Source organism: Epinephelus lanceolatus, chromosome 14 (assembly GCF_041903045.1).
Source record: "Epinephelus lanceolatus isolate andai-2023 chromosome 14, ASM4190304v1, whole genome shotgun sequence".
In the NCBI taxonomy this organism is placed as follows: Eukaryota; Metazoa; Chordata; class Actinopteri; order Perciformes; family Serranidae; genus Epinephelus; species Epinephelus lanceolatus.
The window spans coordinates 13,067,617-13,095,320 of NC_135747.1; the positions used below are offsets into that span (position 1 = coordinate 13,067,617).

The 27,704-nt window shown below is 40.1% G+C and overlaps 1 protein-coding gene across 3 annotated transcripts; it reads right to left on the reverse strand.

The window, feature by feature from the left end:
* Positions 1 to 322: 322 nt before the first annotated feature.
* On the reverse strand, positions 323 to 26,362 carry mrasa (muscle RAS oncogene homolog a). 3 transcript variants are annotated; one of them, XM_033617494.2, is made up of 6 exons: positions 26,192 to 26,361; positions 12,106 to 12,358; positions 10,535 to 10,688; positions 9,064 to 9,163; positions 7,150 to 7,229; positions 323 to 4,545 (listed from the first exon to the last, which is right to left on the reverse strand). In XM_033617494.2, exons 2-6 carry the CDS (start codon positions 12,296 to 12,298, stop codon positions 4,446 to 4,448), a joined length of 627 nt encoding a protein of 208 aa, XP_033473385.1. In that variant the 5' UTR covers positions 12,299 to 12,358; positions 26,192 to 26,361; the 3' UTR covers positions 323 to 4,445. The 3 variants fall into 3 exon arrangements, with proteins under 3 accessions (XP_033473385.1, XP_033473384.1, XP_033473386.1); XM_033617493.2 differs by having other exon boundaries at positions 12,106 to 12,362; positions 26,192 to 26,359; XM_033617495.2 differs by lacking the exon at positions 323 to 4,545 and having other exon boundaries at positions 7,146 to 7,229; positions 12,106 to 12,362; positions 26,192 to 26,362.
* Between the last annotated feature and the right edge of the window lie 1,342 nt (positions 26,363 to 27,704).

Here is a 27,704-nt window from a genome sequence, read left to right on the forward strand (position 1 = left end):
TGACTAGCAGTGATGCAGTACCCGTTCGGCGTGCCAGCCTGCCTCAAGATCCCAGAGGGGCTGAAATCAATGAGGCAAAATGGAGCTTTCAGCATTCTCAGTGTTGAAATCAATGGACCTTGACGGCTCTGAAGATTAATGAAGGGAGCTTCTGCTGAACAAGCAAGACGACTCTCAAAACACGTGTAGCCATATTCACCATGGCTGTTGTACATGGCTCTGATCACGGATCGTTCAGCAGTGAGTTAGTGTGCCGCACTGCATTTTAACATAGGGGATACCCACCTACTGTCCGACAGAAAAAGGAGCAGTCAAACATGGAAAGTCACAATACTTGTATTTCTTTATTGAAATATAATCGACCCCTGAGGCTAGATAAAAAGGCCACAGTTTGTTTGTGCCTCGTCTAGCTCCTCAGTCTGACACAGCCAGTTAGAACACAACAGACCTGTCCAAAAACACACATTACACAACTGGTGTGACAACTCCAAATGTTTGTTTTTGTTTTTTTTGTTGTTGTTTTTTTTGTTATCCAAACCTAAAGTTTACACGGCCCTTTACATACTGACAGTTTCAGGACATACGTCACTCAAATCAATTGCATAACTTCAACAATTACTTGGTGTCTATTTGAAAAATAATGTTACCTCTCCAATTAATTAAATAAAAGTGCTTCATTTAGCTCACATATGATCCAGGGTCAGATAACAGATTCATTATTTTCACTTTCAGCATTTGTATTTGGTCTGCCTGAAATGTGAAGACGGTGCAATAGATCAGCAGGTTTCTTTGTACCAGCCGTAATGATTCATTCAAGAAAGGTAACTTTCGAATTTCAAACTGAATTTTGGACCTCAAACCAGAAAGTAAAGTAGTCAACTTGAAGACACCCGCCAGGTACATGAGCTCAGCCTGCTTGAGAAAAAAGTTTGACATTTTTTGAAATACCCCTATTGAATTTCTTGCCAAGAGTCATGTGAGAAGATTGATACCATGCTTGTATCTGTACACTAAGTATGAAGCTCGTCAGCACTGCAGTTGGCTTAACTAGGCATAAAGACAGGAAACAGGGAAACAGCTAGCCTGGCCCTGTCCAAAGGTAAGAAATAATCCGGCACGTAAGACCCAGGCAGCAGATTCCGGGGGTAAAAAATGAAGCCAATACAGAGGAGCCAAAAACTGCAGTTCTTTGAATGGCCACTTGAGGGTGGCTCCAGAAGCCAGTCAATCCCCATAGAATCCGATGTTAAGATGCCCAACTTTACAGCAGAAACTTTGAGTGACAGGCTGCCTGCTGATAGTGTCCTTAGCTTCTTCTCAGATCTAGCCCTCGCCTCTCCACAGCTCCAGACTCTCGCCCAGATATGGTCACTTCTGGCCCCAAACAACCAAGATGGCGATGGCTGAAATGCTGAACACAAGGCTTCAAATCAGGAGTCCACAAACCAATGGGTGGCATTATAGTAGCTGCACCCATTATTTTGACAACCTATGATAAAACCACAATCTGTATAGATTAAACAAACTTAACTATAACATACTCAATGAGCTTTAGAGGTGCCGGTTGGCTGATTTTGGTGCCTTCAGAATGAGCCAGGCTTGCTGTTTCCCTGTTTCCAGTCTTTACACTGAGCCAAAATAAAACTGCAGCCTGTAGCTTAATATTTAATGTACCCAATGTAATGCTTGGCAAAAATGTCAATAGGTCTGTTTTACAAAATGTCAAACATTTCCTTAAAGAAATTTCACATTAAGCAAACATATTTAAACTCAAAAATTTGACAACAAACTTTTCTTGTTTTGACCCTTGTGTGATTCCATTTCCACCTGTGAGGCCATCCACATGAGCTCCAGTAAAGAAGAGAACCTTATGCTGTTTCAGCTCAGGACCAAGCTTGGTTTCTTCATCTTGGTCCACAACACATTACAAGTCTTTTCATATGGGGGGTCAGAGGCAAAAAGGCCTTTGACCCGTTGAGAATCCCAAAGAAAAGAAAAGGGGAAAAAAAGGGGGGAGGAGTTTTGCTTTTTGTCCAGGTCTGGGACACGCTGAGGTAACATAGACAGTAATAAATTATTCAGTTGTTTAAAAAACACTTTGCAAGAATCATATCAATAATTCATTTCAATAATACAAAATGGTATCAAACATACATGATGCAACATTTTCATCAAACACATTCAATTTTTTTTCTTTTTTTCGTCCTCCCCAACAATCCAGAGTCTGTTGCTTCATTGCTCCGTGATCAGTACTTCAATGTTTTCTGTCCTCTTTGTGAAGTCCCTTTAACAGTAGATGAAGGTTAATACCGTTTTCCTTCTTTTGCTGAGGTTGATATTCCACTTTCATGCTGAGGTGAATTTGTATGCCATTCGATAACTCTTTTTTTTCATACTCAACCTTCTTAATTCAAAACTTCGTTGCACAAAACTTTTCCTTTCCAATGATTAAATTCCAATCTCTGTCACAACCATCACCAAGGCAACAGGCACACACAGGCACACAGGGCTACAACACTAATTGCCTATTTGCTCTTTTTGTTATTCGATTTTTACATTCAAATCTTTTTTAACTGTGCCTTTCGCTTCACTTACAGGTTTGAACAGAAAACAACATGCCAATAGGAAAGTCAGAAATTGTATTAAAAGTGCAAAAATGTATTCCTTCAAGAGACGGTATTCATCTAGACAAAAAAAAGTTGTCCACCGAAACTTTAGTGCGTTAACAGTACAAGCCATTTCATAGGTTATTAAACTGTACATTCCTATCCACCTCACGACAGACATGAATATACTGAATGTCTTGTTGCTCCGAATGTGTGGTTTTCCTACAACTAAACGTCGCCTGTAGCTAGGTTAACATGGCTTTAAGCCCCAGGAGCATCACACTGCCCGGTTCAGACAGGCTGTCTAACTCTGATGTAGTCCCAGGGCTACAATGTATCCCCAAACTGAAGGAGTGTTCTCCTTTACTGAGCATGATTCATTGTCCTGAATTCAGCGGTGCGGTCTGAAAAGCCCCTAGATTGAAATAAAGTGACATCACATTATTTTGGTTAGTGGCCAGTGCAAATCAGCTTCTCCAGCCTGCTTCAGATCTGAAACACGTAGCGCTCATTATCCCTTATCTATTCTATTTCATGAAGAACTTCCTACAGATCTTTTGTAAAACAGCATTGTATTTGTTTACATTGCCACCTATAGTAAGATATTTTGTTAATCACAAATATAATTGTAATTTTCTATAGTTTTTTTGATACAAAAACATGGAAAGTAACTTGTTTTGAAGATAATCTGTTAAGACTACAAAGACAAAAACAAATATACGAGGGCTATTGTCCATACAGTACTGATGAAGCCTGCTCTCATCATGCCATTGACAATGACTGCAGAGGCGACCTAAACAAACCATAATTATTTTAACACTTGATGTAAAGTGGCTCTGATATACTGTGTGTCTTTACGATGGGAAAATAATCATTTTCTAAGAATGTTTGTAAACATGGCCGCTGACACATCAGTGTTGGTATAAACCCTGTTACGTTTACATTAAAGTGTAACCACACACACCTACGACCACTCTTAACTCTCCTTTACAATTACAATATTTAAACACTTATTCAACAAGCTGATATGACCATCCCTCTCACCTGTCAACCGATACGACACATTTTCTCAGCATCACGTTCCTCTCGCTTGCTACAACACGTCCTTCCATCCTCTCTGAACTGACATTTCAAAGCCTAGAGTCCACGCTTCATTCACAGAACTCGCAGTCCACTCGTCAACACCGAAACACAACTTCTATTTTCACTACCAACATCACTGTCACCGCTCTTGTATTCATCCATCATGCCCTTATGATGTCCACTCTACAATGAGAGAACGCAGATACACGTATCTAAAGGTCACACAGGTGCTTTTCTTCCAGAAAGTTGTAGGAGTGTGAGGATAGAAAGGTGATGACCAGCAGGTGTTTAGGAGTTACTCCATGAAAAACGAGGCGCCATTTTGAGCCGGGTCCTCTCTTTTCCTCCCTTTCCCAAGAAGAAAAAAGTTCCACATCAAGGTGATTCTGATCTCTGGCTTCCCCCCCCCCCCCAAAATCGTTGAGTGCTACGTTTGAAATTAAATTCAAAAATTACACTTGATTGAGAAACAGTTCACTGGAGTTCTGTGTTGAATAGAGATTGGAGGGATCTATAGACCTCTGAAAGGGACCATAAATTGAGGAGAGAGGGCACAGCACTCATTCCAACACATTGTTAAGGGTGAGGGGACATCAGTCCAACAATTCCTGGATTCATCCAGCCATTCATCGACCCCCCCTTCCCTTTTGTGCTCCAGTAGTTAACCACTGCTGGGGAGTTCCCTGACATCCAAAGGTATGTGGGTGCGCGTGTAGGTGTGTGTATGTTTCGAATGATAAAACAGGACGAGGGAGGTCACAATATAGCGCAGTGGAACCTGTGGGAACCTGCTGAACGTTCTGCCCTCCATTTCATCTTCTTTTTCTTCTTCTGGTTTCGCTCTGGCACCTGTTGTCTGTGGGTGGGGAGAGAAGAAAAAAATATAAGAAACAGTTTTACAAAACAATCTAAACTCAATCAACTCAAGCCTTTTCTGAAACCTTACAATGCAGTGGTCCTATCTACATGTTATGTTATGTTATGTTATGTTATGTCTACATCTATAAGATGAAGCCCTGTCTACATGTATACAAAAAAATTAAAAAAAAAATTTTAAAAGGTGTATTATTAACTCTATGTTTTAAGCTCCTGCCTACAACTAAACTGAATTTTAAGTCACTAAAACAGATTTTTTTTTTTTTTTTAAAAAGGCCTTTTAAGTTTTGGTTACTGTGTACCCCTGTGAACATGGAAAACAATGCCTTTTAGAAACGATGCCGTCATCTCCTTATTTCGTGCATACCTATTGTTGCTTTGTCTAATGAACATGCTCCAAAAACAATAGCAACTACTGTGGACTACCAGTTTGTTTGCATTTTGTTAGCACTGCTTGGTCTAATAACTACTTTACTCTGAAACGTAGTATTGCTGCACTACTTTACGGACAAACAGAGCTGTCTGCTACACCCAGTATTATTTGTACCACCACAATGTCTGTTGTTTAAAGTCCGTCATAAAAGACGGTTCTGGATCAGGCCAGGATTCGTCCAACCAACATACAGTGAGATGCTTCTATGAGTGGGATTGTTGTCACTGAAGAGTGGAAAGAAAAGTTTTGCGTTCCAGGGCATCACTCGTATCATTGAGTAAGCTCCTCTGTCCTTATATCAAGGGGGAATCAGTGGTGATGAGATCTCCGGTTGTCATTTATAAAAGGTAACGTTAGCCTATGCACTATGTGTAGACAAGGCCCCAGAAGAGTTCATTCAACTCTGCAGTTATTTTCTAAAAAGAGTGATTTAGCATTCTCAGAAATGCACTTATTTGCTTTCAATAAGATTAACACCACTCTAATGTCTGTAAACATGAAGCTACAGCCTGCAGCTGCTTAGCTTAGCACAAAGTCTAACAGCTAGCCTGTCCAATATACAATACACCTATTTGACCTTTTTAAGCTATCTAACATGTTAAGGTATCTACAGGCATCAGACACTTATATTTAGTGCTTTTTAAGACTTTTTCAAGATTATTTTTAACCAAATTCAAGACTGATTTGTGGACAAAACCTTTTTTTCTTACTCAAGCATTGCAGGTAACTAGTATATGTGTAATCCCATGCAGAAATAAGTTTTAGTTTGGAACGCGGTTATTACAGTGAGTCATATTTTTCCAACACGAAGGGGCAAGTAAAGAGTAAAAAAACAGTATTAGTTCTAATGGTAGGTTGAAAGATTTGTAACATTAGAAATATGGACTTTCACACAGCAGAGCTTGACTCATTTTGACAAAAAGAAAAGAGGATTAAATGAAATGAAGTAAAATAATTGTGGCCTCGCAAATTCAAATTTAAGACATCCGATGACTTCTAAAGACTTGTATTTTTAAAAGGTATATATACATATATATATATGTAGACACATATATATATTTTTTTCTTATCTTATTATTTTTTTTTTTTTTTAAAGGACCTGAAGACACCCTGAGGTAATTTGTTTAATCTGTATAAAAACTAAAGTGTAAAAACAATTACAGTGGGTTATGTGCTGGATTATTTCTTGACCAGGCGCAGTGACTTCCTGAAGTCTTAATTTATATTATATATTATATTTGTTATTTATATTTACCACCCAAACATGACAGTAGTAATGATTTTCTCATCCAACTTTTTTTGCATTTCACCTTGATTTTGTGAGCACTTCTCTACATTCAGTATCATGTGTCACCTCTTTGAGATTTTACATTAAACATTTTATAGGTGAGTTTTCAAGATAGGCTACGGCAACTTATACAAGTACAAAGATGATGGACATTTTCTACTTGAACTGTTGACGCATCAGTCAGAAAAAAAGAAGCCCAACCATTATGTCTTTATCCACCCCCTGTACAACTGGCGTTCTACAGTCTGACCACAAGAGGGCAATGTTGATTCATCAATCAACGCTCCTCTTTTTATCATCTTGTACCAAAGCACTCAAGTGTCTTACATGTGGACAATGAGATCTCTCTTTAATCTGTAATCCAAATACAAAGATGAATACTGCTGTGTATTTGGGTGTGTAAGTAAAACATGGTGACACGCCTACTTGTTTCTTATGCAGAAAGAGAGGGCCTTAAAACGGGGCATGACCACATTCAAAACATGGACACAAACCAAATTCTTCTGAAATTACACTTGTGTCAAGACAGGAAATACCTCTGGGATTTTTTCTTTGCTTTCCACTCTTCCTAAAACCACTTTCCCTGCCCTCACATACCAGCATAACACTGTGTGCCACTAACCTCTTAAAAAGTAAAATACCAAATGGAAATAGGGAAAAGGGTGACATGCTATGAGTTGAGATAATTTTATTAGATGGAATGACTGTATTTCAGTTTGTCTTCAGGCCAATCACTACTGTCCTAGAGCAGTTTAATTGCTGTCACTGCAAGGAAATCTGTCTTACATTATTTTTTATGCAAAGATGTCAAGGTTGTCATCTTATGGAAGTAAGAGAATGAACAGAAGTGAACCTGGAGTTACCTTATAACACGAACCAGCTCGTGGAAGGCTTTGTCCACATTCATTGGAGGATCCTTGGCACTGGTTTCAATATATGTTATCTGAAGAAACAAGCAGAAATATTACAAACCTAAGCAAAAGTTGTAATAGTTGTTCATTGAAATATGAAATAACCAAATAGGTTGAATAAAAACATAAATATACTGTATAAACATAGGAATATACCGTATAAGGGGAATAAAACAATCCAATGTTATGTGGTTAAGAATCAACAGGGGTTACAATTAAGCTGCCTATTGACTCTGAGCCTGTTGAGCTGGTGCCAAGTGACACAATGCAAAATCTGTATCAATTAAACCCACAGTTGCTGACTATCATTAATTCAATCTCAGCACAGACAAAAATAGAGACAGATGTTTCCTCACACATGCCTACTGCCCATGCAAATGACAGTGATGAATCAGCTGTGACTGATATTAGTCAGACACAGTGGCTGCACTTATTCGCCAGGCTGCATATCGTCTCTTAAAACGCTGAAAATTAAAACAGTGGATCCTTGAATCCAAAATACAAAAAAAAGCAAGACAAATTAGTCCCAAAACGTCACATCCTTGGGGCTGTCACTTTCCCCAAGTCCCTCTGGGCCAAACTCATTCAGCACCACAGGGAGAAACTCAAAGATCTCTTCGATCAGGAACATTGGTGCATTCAATGTGGAATTGAACCTTTTTGCAGATTACAGAGAGCACAGCTTTCTGGCTTTATCTGACAGTCATGTTTGCCTGTTTCTGCCTGTTTTAATGGTTATGCTGTGTTCACTAACAGCATGTCCACATTAAGACAGCTGTAAATGCATCTTTTTCTCTCTGTTCCAGCCCTTCAATCAGACTCAAACACAGTTCAGTCAGGACCACTTCAGTCAAAGAAAACTTAATTTCCATTTGCAGTATTATATTTGGCAGTATGGCTCTGTTCTGAGGCCTCTCTGTCTGTCCTCGGGCCTACGCAGAAAGCCTCTTCTACGGGCCTGCATGGAAAGCTACAGTATAAGGCAGAGAGCGCACACCAGTCTGTCCTTCCATGCGCCTACATGGAAAGCCTAAGGCAGGAAGAGCAGCAACAAAGATCCCCTAGAAACAGAACAGAGCCAGCATCAATGACAAACAAAAATGACATAATAAGTCAGAGTCCCCAGCAGTCAGCATAAAATGGAGGGGCTGGGGTGGAGGCGGGTTGCTAAGCCACTTGCTGAGGAAGCAGCAACAGTAGGCAGGCCAGAGCAGTTTAAATAGGGCGCCCTGAATGAGATTTGCCAATTGGTTGCATAGAAAGGAATCGTGATCTATCAGCTCACTCCCTTTCATCAGTCAGTTGCTCCATCAGTCGGGCTGTTTGAGATTAGCTGATGTAGCTGGGATGTGAGCTGAGCTTGACATCGTGTCCTGCCTGAACTAACACTATGCTCAATTTTTTCTACCAGTTTTTCCCCAAATGGCCCCCAGAGGGTGTTAATCTTAAAACAGTGAGGAATACAAAAAAGCTTGGTGTTTTGGTGTGTATGGGATTTACAAAGCTTTGGCAAAGGATGTGTCCAACTCCACCTTTGCTAGTTAAAGGGATACTTTGCTGATTTTCAACCAGCTTTGTATCAAAACAATACAGGTAGTGTGCGTAAATGAACTTTGGTATACCTCCCTCCATCTTTGGCTACAGGGGTGAGAATATTCTACAAATGAACATTCTGATGTTCATTTCAGTTTGAGTTTTATTCTGATGATTGCACTAAATTATTTCAGATACAAGGACACACCTCTGTGAGGAAATTATCTTTCCTCTCACTGTTGCTTCAGAAATGCTTTTATCATCCTTAGACTCTCGCCTAAATATATTAAATCAGTTTAGTGCAAAAAACCTACAATGAGTCTGACAACTTACGTTATGTTTTGCAGCCATCTCTTGGCCCTGGTCAGTGGTGACCTTTCTCAGATGGACCAAGTCCACTTTGTTTGCCACCAGCACCATGGGGAAGGCCTCCCTAAGAGGAAAAGGACACACACACACAATCTCAGGTATCCCTGTGTAATTAATTTTCAAACCACTTACAGTGGTCTTGACAAGTGTTTAAAAGTGTCTCACGATCTGAAGACTACTTTAAACACCTGATTTACCCAGTTTATAATCAGATCAGAAAGATCACATGCTTCACAAACTGTCTGCTAGGTGTCAGATTTCTGCAACACTTTTTTTTCCTTCTTGTAGAAAAATGAGCAACAGTAGAGCACCACTAAATATGGACACAGAGCAACTTACTCAGTTCCAGTTTCTATTTTTGTTTCATCTCCAGCTCAGTTTTATTGGCTACTGTCAGTCACTGTCAGGCAACAGATGCATCTCCTCTCTAACAACAGACATCCACAACAAAACTGATTAGAATTTTGGAAACAAATCTTAGGACCCTAACTGGTCTGCAGCTTGAGGAAAGTAAAGCAAGGACAAGATTCTGATCCTAGATAACTGTAATCTTGACAACACTCCCTGTTAGCACAGACTGAACCATGTCTGCTGAGTCAGCAAAATTCTGAAAATGACCTGACTGAAAGCAGATAAAATTTGGCCTTATGAGGATAAATATTTGTGAGAATACCAAACATATTCAATATTTTGAATGTTAGTGTATTATGTGGACAGTCAAATCAGACCACATCAGAAGATGACACTCAAAAAAATGGAATTCAAAAGGACAAACAACATTAGTGGTCAGAAGAAAACAAATCCCCAGTTTACCATATTGTAAATGTCTATTTCATCTGACAGCTACTTCCTCTTTTGGTAACTTTGGCTTCCGGGTACGTTAGCTTTGACCCACACACACATTTACAGTGCAGGGGTTGATTGTATTGGACATTTTGGGTGCATTCTCTTTTGTTTTTACCACAAAATAATCTGAATAACATAACTGAGAGAGCTAGAACCCGTCTGATGATTTACTTGCACAGACAGACTTACTCCAGTGAAAAAAAACCAAAACAAAACATGTTCCTTAAACAGATAGAGGATGCTAAGCAGATGTCATTGCATATTTGACAATGTAGTAATCAAATAAGCACTTTGTCTGTTTACTGTTTAAAGACATTAAAATGTCAGGCTGATTGTCATATTTCTCACATACAGAAAAATAACCAGCTGTGGGTTTATTGTGCGTGCCATCCCACACACAACCTTCTGTCATTTGATTCTCAGCAACAGTGTAAATGGGTGGCTCACATTAAATCATAATACTATTAAAGAGTCAATAAACAGTACACAGTAAGAATGCCCTTCATATGTCATTTTTCCTTTGTTGTCCTTGTGCATAGAAATAAGTTTTTTTTATTATGCATTGGTCAGCTAAGCGGTTGTAACCTACCTGTCTTTGACCCGTAGTATGAGTTGATGGAACCGGTCAACGTGTTCAAAGCTGGCCTTGTCTGTCACGGAGAAGACGATCAGGAAGCCATCTCCCGTCCTCATGTACTGCTCCCTCATCGCACTGAACTCCTCCTGGCCAGCTGTGTCCAGCACTGCCAAGATGGAGGGACACCAATGTATTACATTACATCGAAGGGTCTCTGTTTTACTGATGTTTTAATTCAAAATGCACACAGATGATTTCTTATTGTACTACCTACATGTGTGATTTAACTCAGTTAACTGAATACTTATCAAGCATGCTAAGCTGTTGTTACAAATATTAATTATTGAATCCCTTCTTACGAAAATCATTGTTACATTTATCTATTAATGGATGTAATTAAAGATACAGAAAACTGAAACAGGGCACAGTAGCAGAATTGCAAGTACATGGTCAGAATAAGAGTTTGTTTTCTCCACAATGTATGATCACCTCCACCCATGCACTTTAAGAATTCTAAGAGAAAGACACTTGTAGATTTTGCTGACCCTGTGACACAATCATATATCCCCCAACCTTCAGGTTTGGCTACCCCTTACATCCTGGTTCTTCAACAGGGGATCCGTGACCCCTTGTAGTTTTTTTTTCCTTTTCAAAAATTTAAATATGCCTAAAAATACACATTAACATGATCCAACGTGGTTTGCTTTTGAAACAACGTATCCTTGTGAAACTGAAGTTTCCTTTCTAACCTGCCTGGAAAGCATACACAGGGTCATGTCCAATCTCAAAACTTTGTGCAGCGTATTGCTATGGTTTTAAGGTTGAAAGGTTGGCGGGTGTGTCAGAGGTGTTAGCCCATTAGCAGTGACATGTATATAAATAAATGTCTAGTAGATCTTTACTAACTGTTTTCACACTGTTTTAATTTCACAATTACTCTGGCAATGTAAATATGTTTCCCTGGCCAATAAAGCCCCTTCGAATCCAATTCATTGAAACCTCACTGTACTACAATCATTTTCATCCAATGAACATGTTTTGCTACATTTTGTTGGGGCTGAACGTGGCACAAGTCAAGACAAAAAAATCATTGGACTCTCTGCCCAACAACCCCCATTCACCCAATTCAATATGCAACTCAATTTATTACAATAGACCCTGCTCTGTCTCCCTTTTGGCTAGGACGTCCTTGATCTGAAAAACTTTGATGACCCCTCCCTTACAAAACATATGTGTCAACTGGCACCTACAATTGAATACTTTCTAGAGGAAGGGATAAAATCATGGAATGATACATTATTTCTCTCACACACAGAAACCACAGCAGTACCTTTTTTAAATGCCATTAATTCTCTCAGGGAATTGCTCATTCGTTCAGTGCAGGAAACATCTACCACTGGAATGTAGTTAAAAGCTAACACCGTTTTTTTTTAAGATCAAACATCCACTCATCAGTTGATGGTGGACAAGCTTACTTGAAACCAAAAGAATATTAAACAAATGCATAAGACAGAAGAAAGCATGGAGAGAGAGGATCATTCTCAACTGCTGTCTAGGTTAAGTTCACATGCATTTCTACTCACCATCCAGTATTGCCCACTGTCCATCTATCTCTGTGTGTTTGAGATATGAGTCTTCTATCGTGGGATCATAGTCTGGCACAAAGATCTTCTGGAAGAATTGGATGGTGAGGGCACTCTTCCCAACACCACCATCCCCCACCACCACCAGCTTGTACGTTGGCAGGTTGTCACTTGGCAAGGCACTGGTCGCCATGGCTACCTCGACAGTGGTGGTAAAGGTGGCAAAGGTGAGAAGTAAGCTGAGGAGACACACCTGGCTGAAACGGAGGACCGTGAGAGACAGAGACAGAAAAAGAGTGAGGAGGGAACAACAGATGGAGAGAGAGAGAACAAGGTGGAGAGGTGTAAAGGTTTTTTGTTGCAGCTGCTTTTCCATCACCATGGAGACCACGGACCACAGCTAGGAAACATGGAAAAATAGTATAAAAACAGGGAAACTTGAGCATTTATGCAAGATGGGCAGAAATCAAACCAGAGAGCCATGTGGAGTTCTGACACAACATGTTGCAACACAAAGCCTGACTGTACCTGACTTATAATTAAAGCCATGGTATGCAGTTTTCTGAAAAGGGCATAAAACGGAAACATAGACCATCCTGCATCATTCCCTTCTCTGTCCTGAGCCTATTCCACCAGACAACCACAGGAATATGCACGTCTCATGCAGTAACCCACTGTTTCCCATACATTGATTCATTTTTTTTTATTTCATTGTAGAGCTTTCTCTCTCTCTCTCTGTTTATCAGACCAAAAAAGAGACAAGAATTAGGTAGCTACGACACCCAGCGGTCCCACCACTTTTCTCCCCACCACTGTAGATTGCTTCGCCAGGGGCAGGGTGAGCAGCAGCTCCGGGGACAGACCTTAAGTCAGCGGTTGTAGCTGCTCAAATTCAACAGTCAGGGCAGGCTGGTAGCCAGCAACAGCGCCGTGTGTAACCTGTTGCCCACTCTCTTCCTGGTGAGGTGGTGTGTAGTGGTGGGGAGTGAGGTGGAGAACTCACTTTGTTTATAGGCTCTAGCTAACATTAGCTACATAAATGTGAACTTGAATTAGCCGCAGCCGTGAGCCTTTGGCTCTGGTTAGCAAAAGGCTAATCTATTAGCAACAGTGTCTTTCCATCTATGAAACACTTTCCGATATAAACATTTTATTGCGTTTATTGTCAGACTCTCTTTTAGACTCTCCAATTCATAAGTCCTGTTTCCTTTTTTTTGGGTTGCTTTGCAGTGTAGGCAATTGTTGCCAATGCTGGAATACTAATGTTCTCTGCTGGACTCTCCACCGTTCAATCAGGCTTTCATCAAAGGGATGTGCATGCGCTTTTACATTTGTAGAATACCCAATAGGAACTCTTTTTTGAAATGACCTGTAATTGGCTAAAGTTTCCCATCACGGCATAGATTCACTAAAGTCTGAAAACAGAGCCAAGAGGAGGTGAAGAAGTTTAGTTTTCTCTTAGATCACTTGAATGACAATATGCTCAAAGTTCATTATGGGATTTTTGCCCAATGATGCCAAAATAAAAACTACCTATCCCAGCTTTAAATGACTTGTTTAACTTATATCATCATAAATGTTTATTTGTGTGGTGGATGTTGGCCTGAGGGGTATTGGGAAAAGAACCTATCATGAGACAGAGGCCATAGTTTTCTTTTTCAGTACACACAGAACTTATTTCATCAGTGAGCGTAAGTCAAGCCTTAGCCCAGCCACTGTGAGCTGAGCTGTGAACATATGTATTTTTACTGGGGCCCTCAAAGCACTGATAACCACACTGACCTACAATATCATGACCTCACTTGCTCACACACAAGGATGATGCCAATGGTTTATCACCATTGATCTACAGGTGGCAGTAACTCGTCAAGATATACTGCAATGCACCTTCAAAGACAGGGAAGAAGAAGACTGCCAGCAAGTTTACATGGGTGTAAACCATGCTGGCTTTTAAATGAAAAAATCAGCTATGCATATGTTTTGTGAGGAGGTAAAGAGCTCAAGGATACATACCATGTGTTTGATGTGTAACACTGAATTTCCACAGGGTTCCTTTCAGATACTGTTAATGCAAAGCCATCATGTCCTGCAGCTGCTGCTTCATAAGAAGCCACAAATGATTTTAATTGGGAAGCCGCTGCAGCCACATTTGTTATCAAGATTACACCTTACTGCTATTGTGGACAGCATCGACAGCTTTTTGTAAGCTGGCATGTTTCAAATATAAGGAAGAGTTGTAAATGAAGCAGCAGCCACAATAAAACAGGTTGGATGACTGATAGTAGGCAACAGGCTTTATATAAAACCACTGGGTCTAATCAAAGCCACTCACAGCACTGAATCAAAACTGTGTTGACAAGCAGGTAAACAAGGCCTTGGTGAGCCCGGCTTAGCTTTGCAGCAGAGACCAGGCTAATGATGTCTACTCTCTGTAGTTCAGTATAACCACAGAACCAGCAGAGAAATATGGTAGTTTGTAATTATGGTTTTTTGAAAACAAAAATAAACATCCATCTTGCTAGAATATGAAACGTTTAACAGAATAGTAAAGCATTTTTCCACACCAGTACAGTAGAGACTCAATATAAGAAAAGCTATTTTAACATTTGCAAATGATTCACATGCATTCTGTGCTTACACCTCAGGGGAACAGCTTGTACAGTACTCAACAAACCTGTTATTTTTCTTTTTTAAATCAGACTGCCCTTTTGAGAGTCTTACATTAGTGCAGTAATGGTCTATGGTTCAAATTACTATGGGCAATGATATGGGAGCTTTAATATTTGTGTATGGATGCAATCTCATGCTCTTATAGCAAAAGCTCACACAAAGCTTACCACAAAGAGGGAGAGCTACAGAAAGAACGAGACATGGGAGGGACTCAAGAGAACAGAGCGAAGAGGAGGGTGAGAGACACAGAAGCGTGAGGGAGAAGAAGCAAGGGTAAACGAGGACAGATTTGATAGAAATGTTACAATATGGTGTTGAGTCTACACAACAGACACCAGTATTTTACCGTGTGCGCCCCATTTTTGGACAGTTTTTTTAATTGTCATCTCTCCTTATACATTCAAATGTTTAAAATAATAATTTCAAGTGTAGGCAAATGATCAGAATCATTCAACACCAAGCACTTTTTATGATTTTGTATATTTACTTTCTTGCTCAAACAAGTCGCATCGCTCAATTCGCAATTGTAATGCAAAATCTAGGTTGAAGTCAGATTGTCAGTCAAATTAAGCTAACTTAGAGGTATCCTGGGTCCCCATTTTGTGCTGGCGGTTTCACACTATTCTGCTGATCGTCAGTTGATAACACACATAGAAGTAACCAATGCAGCAACAAAGGTTAAGAAGCTAATCTAGCAAACACGGATGTATTCATGATATCAAAAGAACTGATTAGTTTGATGTACTTTTGTAAGACCTCGAGGAAGCATCCTGTGTTTTGGTGGAAAACACTGAATGTACATGTGACTTACAAGAAAACAAGAAAGGAACCTTTAAAATACAGATACCTTTAGATATTCAAATATAAAGAAAAGACTGAAGTTTTTGCAAGTCTCTGCAAATGCATCTCTATATGATACTGATTTAATATTAAAAGAGCTGCTGCCTGAAAGGTGGGAAATACAAATATCCTGTGTCTCCTCTGTTGTTTCTATTGAAAATAGTGGGTTGTGTTTGTTTTAACTACGAAAAGTTGTGGCAAAACCAAGGCAAAATCCCGTAACTACATGTACAATTCTCTGGCTTTGTTTCTTTGTGCTTAGAATTCTTTGTTTACCCACAATAAAGTTGATGTGTGAGACCACAGCCGGTTTCATCGAAAGTAGGTTAGAAAAACGATGGACAACACTAAAATGACAGCGCCGCTCTAAATAACAGCGCATTTCTAAAACTAATGAACATTTAAGTTTCACTTTTACTGCACCTGGCTTTCTGCTGTTCCATCTGTACCCAGAGTACATTTTGCATTCTGAGAGAAATAAAAAAAAAACTTCTTTTAAGGTTGTTTATCTCAGTTCTACACTACTGTGAGTTAGTGTATTTTGACTTTGTAGGGCAGTATAAATGTATGGTTTGCTTTAAATACATTTTGGGAGTATATGCACTTTGTAGTGAATCGGTTAAAACATACAACCATTTAAGTCAAGCCATCCACAGTGTTCACATAAATTTGAAATTAAACCAATCTACTCCATCTTACTGTGAAACCCTCAGATTTTTAGTACTTATTTAACTGCAGCAGCAGCTAAAGCAGACAAAAAAGAACATTCACTCACTACTAGTACAACACCAACACCAACACCACCACCCACCCACCCACGCACCCATTCCTCCTTCATCCACCAGGAAACAGCTGTCAGCTGGCTTCAGTCCATCCTTTCCTGCCCAGCACAATGGAGGGAAGGAAGATGTTTCCTTCCTTTCCATAGCCAGCCAGTCTGCAACAGTCAACCAGCCAGGTTGGGCAAGGAATTTCCGAGCCAAATTCCTGATGTTAAATGTCTCATCAGTCAGTTGGTTGGCTGGCTGTCATAAAACCACAAATGCCACTACTCACAAGACATCACGTTACACAGATTTTCAGTACTGTGCAGAAAAACAAGAACACAACACCTTGAGAAGCACCGTGAAACACACCTGCCACCAGTTGTGGTTTCCACACCATGCGTGGTGTAGCCTAACTAAAGCCAGGTCAGGTCACAACCTCGAATGGTGTGTCAGCATTTCCCTCTGTGAGTCTACTTGGTGGAGTATACAGCTCTCTGAACCACCACTCACTGTTCTGTGAGACTAAAATAATCCACAGACACCAGTTTAAACCAAATTACTTTGGGAATGGAAGCGTGGCAGAGGAAATTTTATTATGAGCCCAACCAAAGTTAGTCATCTGACCAATGTGGCTGGCTATATGTAGATTTACAAACCAGGATGTTTCAGAGGGCCAACCGAGGCTGCATGGGGACATACTTAAAGTATTGTGCACAACACTTGCAGTGTTCACACTAATGTCAGTGACTCTGAATCCTTTCCTCTCAGATTTAGCCTTTCATCCACACTAACCTGGCATTTTCCAGCCCTAAAAATGAGCTTTAAAAAAACCCTTTAGAGGACATTTATCTCTGAATAAATCTGAAAACAAGAGAGAAATGAAGCTCAGCCAACACAGTTATGTATAGTCCTCAACCTTCACTGGCGTGATCAAGTACCTCTATGAAATAGCAACGTTAGTAAGACGTAATTGGATGTTTCCATTACTTATTATGGAATGCAATGATTTAACACAAGTGTTGTCACTGACTTGACTTCAGGCATAAAGTAGTGCTTTGATTAAAGGCCTAAATGCAGCAGTACAGAAATTACGCAGTACTTAAATACACATTTCAATTATTTTATTAGTGTACTCATCTAATAAAAGATAAGATGAGAATGAAGCAGAAAACATGATTTGTGTATTTTGTGTGCTGAAACAATAAAGCAACCCTGTCTCAGAAAAATAACATGTATGAACTACTAATTTGCACAACAAATAGGCTGGGTTTCGAATGAACAGCACCTGGTTAAGGTTAAGGGAAGCCCAATGTATTGGTTTAAACTGAGTGAAAGACAAGAGAGACTTGAAGCTACGATGAGCTACGATGTGTTTATTAGCACTTAACTGAAATCCTGATCTTTCCCTTACCATAACTTTGCTTTTGTTGCCGAAAACTAACCACAGATGAGAGTCAGGATGTGAACTTCATACTCTGGTGTCAAAGTCCTGCACTTAATATCCATAAACATGCTGATTATGTTTTGCACATCAACATCAATGGTAACTAATTTAGTAATATAGAATTTCTAGGTGACAGGGTTGGAATAAGAAATGACAGAGTAGGCAGCAACAAACCGAGATTCAGCCTGATTCATCTTAACTTTTGTCCTAATGTTCTGGCCTTTCCACAAAAGAGACTTTTGGAAACCCATCTGAAAATGCTGGAGAAAACCAACTTTGACACATTGCAAATATCTACATTAGGACATATTCATATATTTTTTTATATCTTCCTGTTGCAAATCCAATGCTCATTAATCAGAGAAACCTTCATCATTTTTGTGTCTGCAAAAATGCTTTACGTCACATCAATGCAGCACAGCAGATATGTTAGGTTACTGTATGCCTTGTTGCACATACTGGATGTGCACCAGTGTGGCATAATGACAGGACCATGGAGCATGTATAAATGTTATTAAAAGCTTTTTTGTATGTTCATTCACGTCAACTGAAGAGCCAATCTCTACAGCTGTGGCTAAAAAGGAAATATAATAAGTTTCTCCTCATTCAGTATGACAGCTTGTGGACCAGTGACATATTCTGGCAATCCAAACTGCCTCCCCTTCACAGTCATTACTCTACAGATGTGTGGTTTTACATATAAAATAACAGAAGCAGCTGCTGTGTTTTGGACTTCATATATTGTCTTCACCAGCAAGCCTTTCTAGGCTCTTTGAGAAGTGGTTAGCTGCTGCCTTGGGAAAGGATAAAGGGACTTCCCTCTTCACATGGGAACAAAGCAGCACCACATCTCACAGAACAGGAATAAGGAGGAACACAGTGGTGCACACCCTGGCCTGTACTGTGGCGTTGATATCAACACTCATCGATCATTCAAAGGAGGTGTTAAGACAGTTCACCAGGTTCAAATTGTATGAAAGCTTTGCTGTCAAGTGACAAACTCTGGGCCAACTCCACACTTTTTTTTTCTTGGTGTCCGAGCTGATCTTTATTTTACATTTGAATTATGACAACTATTTAAGAAATGGATAGCATTTTATGAATTGTGCCATGGTTGACCAGAATATATATTTCTCTGTAAACACTGAAATCCTGACTTTTTGGAGGAAGTGGGTTTTCTACCTAGACGAAGCAGGTTGCTGGTTCTTGTCACCAAGACAGCTGAAATGAAAGCAATAATGTGCTTAAGGGCTATCTCTGTCTGTGAGCTGGCTGAGAGAAGGAAAAAAGGACCCTAACATTTCTTTATCAGTGTCAATATTGGCAGTATTTTTCAGTTATTAATGTTGTCAAAGCCCTTAATTCTTCCACCATAATTGCCAGTATGGCATTGTTTACAGAGATGTTCCCACACCAGTACCAAATGCCTGCAATTCTGCCCAAAATGCTGGATCAGGTATCGGCAAGTATGCAAGCCTATGCACTTATCTGATACCACGTAATTTATTATTAATATTATTCACCCTACCCTAGTTTCAGTAGATCTGTGCTGAACATTTAAGTTTATTTAGCTTCTTGACATGAAAATGGGTTAGTAGTATACAGCTATTTTTTTTTCCTAAGCAAGGGCATTGGATCGAAACTCATATGACCCAATATGCAAGTTTAGGTATCTGAATCGATCTCAGGAAGAAAAAAATGGTAACATCTCTAAAACATCTAAACATCTCTATTTATTTACTTAAAAGATTCAGTGTGTAAGATTTAGGGTAATTTAGCGGTATCTAGCAGTGAGGACTGCAGACTGCAACCACCTGAAAATTCTCCCGGCTATAATTCCCTCATTGTTGGGTGCCCTTTGGCTCACCTGGTAGAGTGTGCGCCTCATCTGGGCAAAGTACTTTGCAGTGTCCAGGGATTGGTTCTGACCTGCAGTCTTTGCTAAATGTCATTCCCCTCTCTCTCCCTCCTTTCTTGTTAGTCTTTAGCCATACTATTGTTAAAGGCAAAAATGCCCAAAAAATAATCTTAAAGAAAAAATAATTCACTGTTCATAGTTCAGGAGGTTTTCATCCTCTCCAAAACAAGTGGACTAGGTGATTACAGGTAAAAACACTGCATGAAGCTTTAGTTACATTACGAATCACTGTTTCTCCAACACTGTTTGGCAGAGCGGCTTGCCCACCACCTGCTAAGGTGTGCTCACCTTTTATCTCTGATAACTTAAGATCCCGACATTCAGGAGGTTTTCACCTGGAGCAGAATTATCCACACCCCACCCAGGGGCGGGCTGGCCATCTGGAGGTTCTGGAGAATCACAGAACGGCCGGTACTCCAGGATGGCCATCGGCCGCTACGCAGTCATCACCGTTTTTTTTTTTTTGTTTGTTTGTTTTTTCTCCCTGATAATCTACTGTTCCACGTCCAGTCCGCTAGGTGGCAGCCTTTAAATTGGATGCCAGCCGGCCCATAGATATCTAGGAGCCGGCTGGCTGCCAATCAAATTGAAGAAGAAGGCAGCGCATACCGTATGGGCACCGGTTGTTGTGGGCTGGGCCGAGTCAAAGTCCAGGGCTGTTTTTTAGTCCCAGTCCGCCCCTGTCCCCACCTCTCTCTCCCTTTCTCTCGTTTTCCATTCCTCTCTTGCTCGCACCTTCTCTCTCACTCTTTCTCCACAATATTACTCCATTGTTCCATCACTTTACCTCTCAGTCGTCGTGATCCCTCCTCTTCTTTCCCTCTTGATTCAGCCCAGTACAACTCTTAACATTCAAGCATGAGAACTGCCAGTTTCATTAGACAAAAACAATTTTAAAAACAGGTAAATTGGCGAGAACCCAACCTGATTCAAGCCCAGGGATATAGTGAGGAATTACAGACTGGCCACACCCAAACTAGGCGGAGGTCTGGCCCAACTGGACTTGGGCAGAGAATTAGACCTCTAATTTAAACTGGTAAAGATACTAAGTAAAGCAGTTTCACGTTAAAAATAAGAATTTTTCTGACACTGCTCGACGGCTTCTAACTATGGTGCCCAATGCAAAACATGAATAGCCCCATTTAGAGCCACTGTTCGGTTTGTCCATTCTAGGCTACCACAAAAACATGGCAGTAAACATGACGATCTCCGTAGATGAGGATCCACTTCCTGGGTAAATATTAATCACTCATTCAAAGGTAAAGAAAACACAACAATTCTTATTTTCGGGTGATTATACACTAAAAAAACATACTCATTTCATTATTTTCCATTTTAACCAATATATCCACCTAAATCTCACACACTGACTCTTTAAATGATGTTTCCTTGGCAAAACAATATGACTCTCTGAATTAAATTGTACATCTCTAGCATCTCCTACACAAGTACAAATTCAGTGCGCAGTAAGATGCAATCTGCCCAACTGAGCCACTGCCTTATTGTGCTGGGTTGTTTCCTTCCTTTGACAGTGTTTCACACTAAGTGTCACCTTCAGGGCCAAAAAAATGAAGCCAACAGTGAAGTGCCAAAAACTGCAGTTCTTTGAATGGCCACTTGAGGCTGGCTCCAGCAGCCAGTCAATCTTTACAGATCCCCATGTTAAAATGTCCAACTTTACAGCAGCATAAACACGTTTACAGCCTTAAACTAAAACGGTTTTGGTCTCTATGGCGAATTTTCCCCTTCATGACAACTTACCCGTTTTTATTTTATTAAGGCCTGAACTAATGCCACTTTGAATGACAGGCTGTCTGCCGATAGTGTCTTCTGCTTCTCAGTCAGATCCACCCCTGAACTACTCCACAGCGCCACCCCTCACCCAAATATGGTCACTTCTGACTGAAAAAAAAGAACAAGATGGCAATGGCAAATTGCCAAACTAAAAGCAAAAGGGGAGTCCACAAACCAAGGGGTGGCGGCATGACAGTGGCTACGTTCATTAACCAGACTATGTTTCATGCTGATGGTTATTTGAGCAGCAGTAGGCTATGCTAATGATGATGTGTATTGAATTCAGATGTCTTACTTCAGATGTCTTAAACTTATTTCATCAAGTTATTTGTTGTGTACTGAATTAATGTAATAGTTTTGTTCATCTATTTCAAATAATGAGGTAAGCAAAGTCAGCTGCCTCTTCATCACATTTTCTCCAAAAACAACAGACAAATCCAAATCTTTACAACTCTTTGGAACATTTGGCTGAGAGAACAAAGTGCAAATAGCCTAACAGACGGTTGTATAGCTGATCACATGATTATGGGTCATCGCCAATGACTAACTTGCCACAGTCCCCAGTCTCACAGCATTGTTTGAGAACCCATTTAGCCATAAATTACACTGGTGTCTTTTTTCATAACAGTGCGCCTTTTTGAAAAATTCTCTGTGGATAAGGCTGCCATTCACACACACCACCAAAATATCTCACTAATGTTCTGTGACTTGCTGGGGGCATCTTCTTCTCTGACCTTTCCATCCATTCATTCTAATAATTTACTTTTTTGTTCTGGCTATTTGGGAATTTTAACCAGGAGACAGAGCATCATGAGTGAACCACTACGAGGCATCAGTGACACTGACTGTATGATCAAGTAACCTACTTCTTACTGTATATTCACCATTTCTTACTCAGAAGAAGAGAATAGTCTTATGTAGGCCTAATGCATAACTACGCCACCCTGTCTCCGAGAAATTGCATTTGTATATTACTAAATTGCATTTATAATTACATTGTGGTGACAATGTAATTGCTGCCTGGATTATGTTCAGAGACAAGGTTACTTTGGGCTCTATCTTACACCTGGGGCAAAATGGTGCACAGCACAGCGCAACCGTCATTGCTTTCAGCATGGTTTCAGACCGATGCAGTTGTCATTTTCCCGGCCAGTGTCCATGTTGTGTCAGTAACCTGCACCTATCTGTGTGCCTGTGGGTATGTAGGTCTTCAAATTAGGTGTGATTAGGCACACTGTTGGCATATTGCTATTCTGAGGCAGCAGAAAACAACTGACCTAAGGCTGCTTTATTCAGACAGTAAGATACATCTACATAGGCTGGTTCACAACGCACTCTGCTTGGTACACACAAAGGGTGGGTGAAAATAACACATTAGAAAAGCTAAATTCTGTTTCCTCTGTCAAGTTTATACCCATAGTTTTTGATTTTGCTGCTAAATTGTCCCATGATATTTGCTGCAGTGACATTACTTCTCTTACTGTGTTACTCTCAGTGCTCACTCCTACAATTTTGCCAAATCCGTAAGTTTAAGGTTAGGGGACGATTGTGATTTCAGTGAAATGTTTATTAAAAAGGTGAAATTAAAAAAACATGCTGTGGGCACAACAAGTGGATAATATAAAGCAAGATTGCATTTTGGGGCAAAAAAATAATGAAATACATTGTCAGGGAACATTTTGCCGATATGTTCAGTATCAACATTTTTTTGATTTGCCAGCCAGGTACTTAAATTTGCAACATTTCCTCATTATGTTAATAGAAAATGTACTTGGCTTGGCATTACGCTTGCCTCAAAAACGCATTTGCTCTTTCAAATGAGCTGTATATGAACATAATATCTAGGAGACAGGGCTGTACTATAACATGTAGTTCATTGCTTAAAATGCATACTATGCAGGATTTTCTTTAAAAAAAAAAAATAAAAACTAAAAAAAACAATTTATAGACACACAAAAATGCTCTCTCAATCATCACTATGACCCACTAGCGGTGTGTTGCGGTGTCTGTATCTGCCCTCTGCATATATTTTCTTAAGCAGGTTTCTCTTATGAATCCCCAGCCAATAGCAGTGCGAGGTCTCTATAAAACATAGCGACCAGGTTACATCGCTGTCCTCGCCTCTCTCCTCTACTCTGTGGATGCAAGCTGCAGGTCTGTCTGTCTGTTTGAGGTTGAGACAAACAGTGAATTAGCTTGTAGCTATAATCTGGTATGGTGCATCAAATGGTGACATTTATGTTTGAGCTGTACATTGTCCCTTTTAAATAAAAAAATAAAATGAAAAAACACACACAGAGCAGAGAAGCCAAGCGGACAGGATGAAGCGTGTACTTCACCTGAATTCACACAAAATCTGGCAATACAGCACCTTCCTGCAGTGTCATGCGGAGGTGTGGTTGTGTTTATTTGTGCCATAGAACGTAACTGCTCACAGTAACACTGCTCCTTCTCTTCATTTACTCTCTGACTCGCTTGACCACCACTGCTCTCTCAGTCTCCTTGAGCCAAGGAGGAGAGGCCAAGTTTGAATATTGTACCAACAGTATACGACAAATCCTGCAGAGCATGCCTTTAAGACCAGTGGTTCACAAATTTGTCCTGTCATGCGCCCCTTCAAAAGTCGAAAAAAAGTGACAATCTCATCAGCCTGATATTGAGACAACTTGATTTTAGGGATGTTCCAAATTAGCCATATTACCTCATTTGGCTAGTATGCTAATGTACAGCGGAGGGACACCTGAGTCTAAACTTAAGGGGCAAAGACTTCAGTCTTCCACCTGGCAGTAGAAACTCTGACCTCTAACCCAACTGTCTGAATGACAAAATGAATGAAATTATATTAATTCATCTGAATTTCTTTGGATGGAAATCTTAGGACTGCATTTCCTAACCAACTGCTAATCAAAGAAATACCCAACCAGTGTTTTGTATTAAAGGAGTTCCAAAATTTGACATTTAACACTGAAGTAGAGTAAGATGCTATCGTGTAGTCGAACTGAAATGCAAAACATTCTATTTTAGTTGCAGATTAGCTGCTCTAGTTTCTATCTCAAGGGGTAGGCTATCAATAAGGATTAGGATTAGGCCCAATTAGGACTGGATTAATTCGGAATAATGTATCCTTTATTTTTATTCATCCAGGTAAGGATCATGCTCTTGTTAACACTCATGTATTGCATACCTTACAGTCACTCACAAGCCTCTATTTCTACACTATAGGCCAAGTTTTTGCCACACTTTGAAATAAAAGAGGCCTCTCCTATGTGAGACTCCATATACATGCAAGTGACAATTTGAATCTCACAGGCAGGACTGGGTGACATGGAGAAAATCAAAAGTCACAATATTTTTGACCAAACCTCAACCTCAATATCAATAATGCAACGATATGGTATGCAAACTGTAATGAGATTTTTGCATCAGTGACGTGGATATAATGACTAAGTGGGCAAAGGCAAGTAACAAAGCAGCTAGGACAGCCTGGTAAGTTCAGGAAATACAGCCTCTAAAACCAGGAAGAGACAATGATTATGCCAAATCTAAGACAATATCTAGTCTCATATCATGATATTGACATAATACCGATAGATTGCCCAGTACTGCTCCCAGGAATTATTACTTAATAACAAGCAATACCAGGCCTCAAGCACATGTAATAGCCTAGATGACACACCAACACATCTGGGTGGGAAACCCAGCATCTACCAGTCATCCAGAAGGTAATTTCCCCTGGTCAAAGGTCACAATAAAGCTTCAGGGAAATTGGGAAACAGCAACATGCAAAAGTCAGCTTACCAGCAACCTCACAAGCAACGTCGTCATCATCATCAGCAGCAGCAGCAGCTGCAGCAGCAGCAGCAGGGTTTGACATTTCCATGAAGTTATGATGGAAGGATAAAGGGGGCTCTGTCCCCAGACAGCCAAATTATCTGGTGATTTCACTTTGCTATTAATAGTGGTGTGTGTGTGTGTGTGTGTGTGTGTGTGTGTGTGTGTGTGTGTGTGTGCAGACTGAGGTGCTTCTGAATGATCTCATCCTATGATTTGATACATGAAGAATCTCTCTGTTCTCTCTGTCCAGTGGTTAAATCTGCACACCATTTCTGCTTCAGAGCTGGACACCACTGTGTGTAGGATACACAGTACAGCTGTTTCAAAAACACCGTGCTAAAATACTGTGTGCACAGTGGATTTCGTGATCGTTCTTGGCATATGATAAAAGACAGGCACTGTGTTTTTGTTTCGTCCCCTCGGGAACATTTTTGACACAGAGGCAAGGCCCGTCTCTCTCGCTCTCTCTCTCTGTCTCTGTGTGTGTATGAGCCGCCGTATGGAAAACCGACAGCAGCCGCCCCTGAATAACGGATTTCGGTTGCTTCATCTTTCTCTTGAAGTTTGAAGCAAAAAGGAATTTCCGCAAACTGAACACAGTCGTTCACGTTGTTAATTAAAACGAGCTAACTTCCCCGGACTGTTCACAGCGCTGTCATTAGTCAAAATAAGCTGGTGACAGTTAGCTAGGCTACAGTAAATCTGTTGATACACTGAGAGTAGTTGGTTTTACACTGTCGGTAAGTGTTGCCTGCACTGTCCGTGAATACAGACGCCCGCATTCACGACCTCTTCTCTGTCAGCAGGAAAGCTACTTACCGTTGTGAGTTTCGCTGCCGTGAACACAAAGAAACGTCCTCACACCGACATATTCCTCCTCATCTCGCTCCTTCTCGGCTTCACACCACCGCCGCCCTTTCGCCACAGACGGGAGTGTGCTCCCCACATCTGCGAAACAATACGTTGAATAGCTAATCTTTGTATTGCAACAGCTGATGCTATAAATAGAAAAGCCCCAAAGGGGTGAGCGCCGTTTTGGGGGAATACATTAAACCATTAAATGTTGGTTTTCAGTGTAATGTGATATTCATGTTTAAGAGCAGTTTGAGAGTAATGCGTCCGTTTTCCTTCATAATGTATTTTTTGTGTTAACATGTTGAAATCTCACGGCGCTGTGACAGAGTTCCCCTTTTTGGTGAAATGGACTGTTCCTTTATATATATAGGACTTCTTTAAAGGGATAGTCCTATCAAATTAGTCGCACTTAATTTAAGAGAAGTAAAACGGGTTAATTAAAGAAAATGTGTGGGGTTGTGTTAGTTGAATCACTACAACTAATCGTTCAAATTAATTGTCAGTAATAGCTTAAATCAGGTTATGATTTAACATACTTTTCAGATGTTTTTTGTGTCCTGTTTGCTACAGCTTATTATGAGCAAATCGGATAAAACCTCTTAAAAACTGTGTCATTAGAAGGCTACAAAGGCTTGTGACACAGAGACACATTACCCCTTTTGCATTTTTAATATTATGGCAAACTCTGAAACAGGTAATAAAACGAAAAGACATGAGGCTGAGGCTGATAAATTATTTGCCACATTTATTATCTTTTATATTTATTTTATTTATGACAAACAAAAACAATAACATCTGCAAATTTCATCTTCGTCTTCTTTCTTTTTTTTATTTTATTTTATTATTCTATTTTATTTGCATTTATTTATTATTATTATTGTTGCCTACTGTGCCCCAGATGGCTTTTGCCTTGTCATTTTCTTTTACTCTAATGCACTCCAAACACACTCCGCTCCACCATATCCATCAATGCTCAAGCATGTGCTTACTGTAATAATCAATCACTGTAAAACTAGATGGAATAGAGGTGGTACCCCTGCTACAGGCCAGCCATTAGCATTAGATCTTTAGGTCATTTTCCCTTTATGTTTGTTTATTTTTTCTGTCAAAAAAAGAAAGAAAAAATGGGGGGAGGGCAGTAATTGTGGTGCCCACCCTATGGAAGGCACAGTGGGCAGCCATTGATGTCACCTGTAGGAAAATCCGCAACTGGTTCACGCTTATTTTATTCAGATGGTTCTTTAGTGATCCTCTCTACAGATAAAATGTAACCATTTTCTTTCCGTGACACGACACGTTGCTCAGAAATAAAGAACAGGAACTGATAGGTAAAGTAGAGCCAAAGGATGCTGTGAAAACTCAGGTACATGAAAACACAACAAGCTTTGTTCGACTTGATATCAAACCACAGGTGTCATGAGCCATCATGCACAATACAGAGACCCTAAAACTCTATCAGCTAAATTTAATAATTTAA

Bases quoted from the DNA above. Each gene is read 5' to 3' on its own strand.
- mrasa (XM_033617494.2), bottom strand. From the start codon at position 12,298: ATGGCGACCAGTGCCTTGCCAAGTGACAACCTGCCAACGTACAAGCTG. The intron at 10,689-12,105 runs GTGAGTAGAAAT...CCATCTTGGCAG, and splicing joins ACAGTGGGCAATACTGGATG to TGCTGGACACAGCTGGCCAG. The intron at 7,230-9,063 runs GTAAGTTGTCAG...TTGTTTCTTCAG, and splicing joins AGATGGCTGCAAAACATAAC to ATAACATATATTGAAACCAG.